At 63.1% G+C, this 4,677-nt stretch overlaps 1 protein-coding gene across 1 annotated transcript in view; it reads left to right on the forward strand.

Annotated features, from left to right (window-relative positions):
- OPN4 (opsin 4) overlaps window positions 1-4,677 on the forward strand; it is a 10,471-nt gene extending 5,794 nt beyond the window's left edge. Inside the window, exons 7-10 of the mRNA XM_005871127.2 lie at window positions 45-152; window positions 1,037-1,217; window positions 2,264-2,407; window positions 4,098-4,677. Of these exons, the coding sequence (XP_005871189.1) occupies window positions 45-152; window positions 1,037-1,217; window positions 2,264-2,407; window positions 4,098-4,136 (472 nt within the window). The 3' untranslated portion in view covers window positions 4,137-4,677. The remainder of the gene's footprint in view (window positions 1-44; window positions 153-1,036; window positions 1,218-2,263; window positions 2,408-4,097) is intronic.

Consider the following 4,677-nt stretch of genomic DNA (forward strand, 5'->3'; position numbering starts at 1 on the left):
CCAGGGAGGAGCGTGGCAGGGAGACCCCAGCTTCTCTGTCCTAGGTACGCTCATGTCCTGACGCCCTACATGAACTCGGTGCCAGCCATCATCGCCAAGGCCTCTGCCATCCACAACCCCATCATTTACGCCATCACCCACCCCAAGTACAGGTGCAGCCCCAGGCTCCCAAGCCCACCCTCATGGGCATGGAGGGCCTGCGAAGGGGGTGTCTTTCCTGTCTCTTGTGTATGTATTGGAGGGGCTCCAGCAGCTGGGACCAGCCAGTGGCAGTGGGTGGGCCTAGGGACCTGGGGCCGGGGTGACCTGCTGCTGCTCCACCTTCCCGGGAGGCTCCCTTGACAATGTCTAATCCTAATGGGGGAGTTTTGGAGCCGAGGCCAAAAGGCAGCCAGGTGGCTGATCAGCAGTGCTGCCCCTGCAAGGAAACCCCCCAGACAGCGACACCTGGAGAGACCCCAGCAGGAGAGCTCAGCTTCGAGGGCCCTGGCAGGCGGGCATGGTGCTGGCCCAGAGTGCTCTCTGCTGACGGAATCCCAGCGCACTGGCCTCTCCCACAAGAAGGCCGTCAGTGCTTCCTTTTGCCTGGTGGTGTCAGTAACTCACTGCCTGCTAGGTCAGCAGCAGGCCTTAGCCTATTCAACCCCGAGTCCCCATTGGCAGAGATGTGGCTGGAGCCAGCCACTTGAGGGCTGGAACTGAGCACCTGGCTGAACCTGCTACCCTAAGGCTCTCCCTCCATGCCCTTGGCCCCAGTATCTGTCTGTCTGTCCCAGTCCTGTGAGCCTGTCAGTATCTTTCACCTCAGCATCTGTCTGTCCTTTGTCATCACTTTTCATGACTCCCAGTTTCTTTCTGTCCGTTCCCAAGACCTCGTCATTTGTGCTCATGACCCCAATGTCTGAAGTCCCCATTTCCCCAGGGGTTCTCTTCCCACTCCCCTTAGCCTTGTATCAGTCTGTCCACCCACCCCTGTCTCCTTGTGTCTGTCTGTCTGTCTGTCCCCTCTGCTTTAACCAGTAGTGCCTCCCTGCAGAATGGCCATAGCCCAGCATCTGCCCTGCCTGGGCCTGCTGCTGGGTGTGTCGGGGCAGCGTACCGGCCCTTACGCCAGCTACCGCTCCACCCACCACTCCACGCTGAGCAGCCAGGCCTCGGACCTCAGCTGGGTCTCCAGACGGAGACGCCAGGAGTCCTTGGGCTCTGAAAGTGAGATGGTAAGAATGCCGGGCCCTCGATGGCTGGCCATCCCTTCCTCAACCAGGCCAGCCTCAGGCCTCTGGGCGGAGCTGCCGCTGAAACTCAAGAACCCCCAGGACACTGGGACACTGGCAGGAAAAGCGCCTCCCAGCCTCCCCCTCCCACAGCTTTTTCAGGCATCATCCTCCCTGATAGGTAGGGGCATTGGGGCCAGAGAGGCAACAGGCTGGCCCAAGGTCACCCAGCAGCAAGGCCAGGGCTGAGCAGGGGTCTTCCCGCTCCAGGCCGTGCCTGCTCCAGGCTGGCACTACCCCTTAAGCCACAGATGGAAAAGACTAGCATCTCTGGTCCCAGATGAGCCTCCAGAGAGACAGACAGGAACTAGCTCAAGGCCCTGTTCTCAGCATGGAGCCCGTCCTCCTGGGAGCCCTGAGAGCCCGCAGGTGCAGAGGAAGGAGCACAGCCCTGGTGCAAGCCTCAGCTCCATCACGTGCTGACTGTGAGCCTGGCTCACCCTCTCGGACCCTCTGTGTCCTTCCCTGGAACAGTTGCCTCTACGTCCACGACCGGCTGGGCTGCCATGGGTGGATACAGACCCCAGAGCCTGCCGCCCTGCTTGGGGTCTGGAGCTGTGATGCCCCCTGAGGTCCCCAGGAGAGCTCCCTGGTCGTGGGCCCCTGTCTCCAGCCACACCTGGGCTCCTCCGCACTGTGCCTACAGGGTCCCTCCACCCCTTCCTCCCCCTGCCCCCTTCCGGAGGGCTCTCAGTTGGGGGCTGAGGGAGGAGCTCTCAGGGTCCCTTCCCTGAATCACTTCTGTGGGAGACATTGAGGAGGGAATCTTATTTGTTAACAGAGGTCCAGACCCTCCTGAAGACACACCCATCACACTTGTGTTAGAAGGTGCGCGCACACCCCTGGCGCACACACTTACAGTTTGCGAGGATTTGGCAACCAGCACCCCTGCCAACAGTGTCATGGGCCTCACCCAAATAAATGTGGGGAGGATGGAGCAAGGCCTGGGGGAGGGGCAGGAGCAGAACTGTCTCACTCTCACCTCACAGGGCTGGACAGACACGGAGGCAGCCGCTATGTGGGGGGCTGCCCAGCAGGTGAGTGGCCCGCCCCCCTGCAGTCAGGGCCTGGAGGACGTGGAAACCAAGGCCCCTCCCAAGTCCCAGGGACATGAAGCAGAGGATCCCAGGAAGGTGACTGGAGACAAGGGGCAAGGAGCCCAGGGGGTGGCCAGGAGAGCGGGGTTGTCCTCGGTCCCCCCAGCTTTCCCTTGCCCGCCTGGTGGGCCTGGGAGTCTAAGACTGCCAGAGGCTCTGAGCAGGCCTGAGGGTGTCTGTGACTGTGATTGACACACCAGGCAGCCGTGCCGGTGGCCTCTGTGCTGGGACAGATGCACCCATGAGCGCTCGTGTGTGCGACCTGTGCTCGCACATGCTGTCCCTGCGACACACAGGAGCGGAGCGCTCCCTGACGCGTCTCTCTAAGCTCTGCGTGTCACCAGGTGTGGGTGGTGCGCACCTGTGTAGCTGGAGGCTGGGCGTACCTGGGTGAGGGGTGCGTGCCGTGTGTGTGCTCGCTGCCAGTGCCCTGCGACCAGGGTGTCACCCAGAATACTGTGGCTATTAAAAGAAAGCCAGCTGTCGCCCAAGTGCCTATGGAACGGAATGCCGATGGCGATTAGAGAAGGCCGTGTTCTGGAACATGGAAATGCCCCGCGCACAGGCCCTGAGGCTGCCCTCCCCCACCCCTGTCCTTCACTCCCACCCCAGCTTCTGGGCTTTCTTGAGCTTCCCTAGCAAGGCCAAGACCACAGGCACTTTTCTGCCATCCTTCTCCAAGGCTGCCTCCTGCATGTCCCAGAGAGGGGAGCCCTGGGCTGCCCCTACAGTTGGAGCCTCTGCCCCTTCCAACTTCAGTGTCTCAGGGAGCACCGCTCCCCAATGCTCAGCCCCAGGAGGACTCACTCCCCAGCCCTGAGCCCCCTGCATTGTGCACAGGCGTAGGAGCCGAACAGGGGCATGGCTGCGCCCCGGCTTGGGGGGCGATGACAAAAGGCACAGTGCCTGGCCTGGGGGCACACCGGGCTGGGAAAAGAGGGTGGCCCATCGGCAGGCTCCTAACCGGTGCCAAGCACTGCCACTGAGGATCAGCACACGGTGTGGGAGCAGAGGCCAGGCCCCAAGGGTCCCAGGGAGGTGGAGGTGCAGGGGGGGTTGCCAGGCAGAGTGGGGGAGCGAGGGTCCAGGCTGAGGGAACAGCCGTGCGAATGAGGGGGCCCAGGGGCACTCCGGGTCCTGGGACAGAATGTTGCCCTGTGACCTCAGAAGCAGCCAAAGGGCCCTGGGAGCTGGGGGGAGGGCTAGGAGAGGGCAGGAGGTGGCAGGAGCCTTGGGAAAGCCACTCAAGTGCTGGCCAGAGGGCTCTCCAGGCCCGGTGCTGCGGGCGGACCCTGGGAGGATGTGGCCCTGCCGGCCTCTGTGTGCCCGCAAGGACAGGTTGGAGGAGTGAGCTGCGGCAGAGGCCCGGAGGAAGCGGTGCTGTAGGGTAGCAGGACTGAGGTGTGGAGGAGCGGGGGGAGGAGGGGCCGCAGCACAGGGAGAGAAATGAGGGCAGTGGCGAAATGGACAGTGGGGTGGAGGGACCTCAGTCCAGACCTAGGAGCCCGGGGACCTGGGGGTCCCTGCAGGCACCTAGACACTCTGGCTCCATCTCTCCGGCCACGTGGCCCGTCTCAGAGTAGGCCCACCCTGACCCAGGACAGCCTGCCCTCAGGCACTGTCCCTCACTGCAGAGGGCCACCGGAGGCTGCTCCCACGGGCGGGGGAGGGGGGTGGGGGAGGGAGACAGTCCTGGGCTAACAGATGTGTGCTGCTTGTTTTTCAGACCAAGGGGCTGCTCCCTAGCCCGGACCCCAGGCTGTAGGGTTCCCTTGGCTCTCCTTTTCCTCTGGGACACGTCCAGCCCCTCGAGGCCCCTCACACAGACCCAGGATCAGCCCATGAACTGTGGGCTTTGGAGTGGCCCTGTCACCACGGTGTGCTGGATTCACATCCTAAAACACAAAACTTCTGCCACGCAAAGTGGTCTGCACCCACTTCTCATCTGGGCAGCCTGCTCCCCAGGCTCAGCCTGAGGAGTGGGGCCAGGCCTCCTGCTTCCGGGCAGCTGCTCCCCGCAAGTGCCGTGTGTGACTGTCCTGTCGGAGCAAGGCCGTGGCGATGCTCCATGGGGCTCACCATGGGCTGCCCCTGCCCGGCTGGGCGTTTCGCAGGCCCGGAGGGCCGGCACACGCCTCCCTCCACCGCGAGAGCCTGTTCCTCACCTTGGCTTCTCCCTGCAGCGCTGCCTGCACTGTGCCCATGCTTGTGCGCACGTTCCTTGTCGGGCACATACCCGCATGCACTGAGCACGTGTGCGCACGCACTGCACCTGTGATTTCTTTTACTAGTAGATCAGTGGCCTT

The sequence above is a fragment of the Myotis brandtii genome, unplaced genomic scaffold, assembly GCF_000412655.1.
Source record: "Myotis brandtii unplaced genomic scaffold, ASM41265v1 scaffold33, whole genome shotgun sequence".
Taxonomy (NCBI): domain Eukaryota; kingdom Metazoa; phylum Chordata; class Mammalia; order Chiroptera; family Vespertilionidae; genus Myotis; species Myotis brandtii.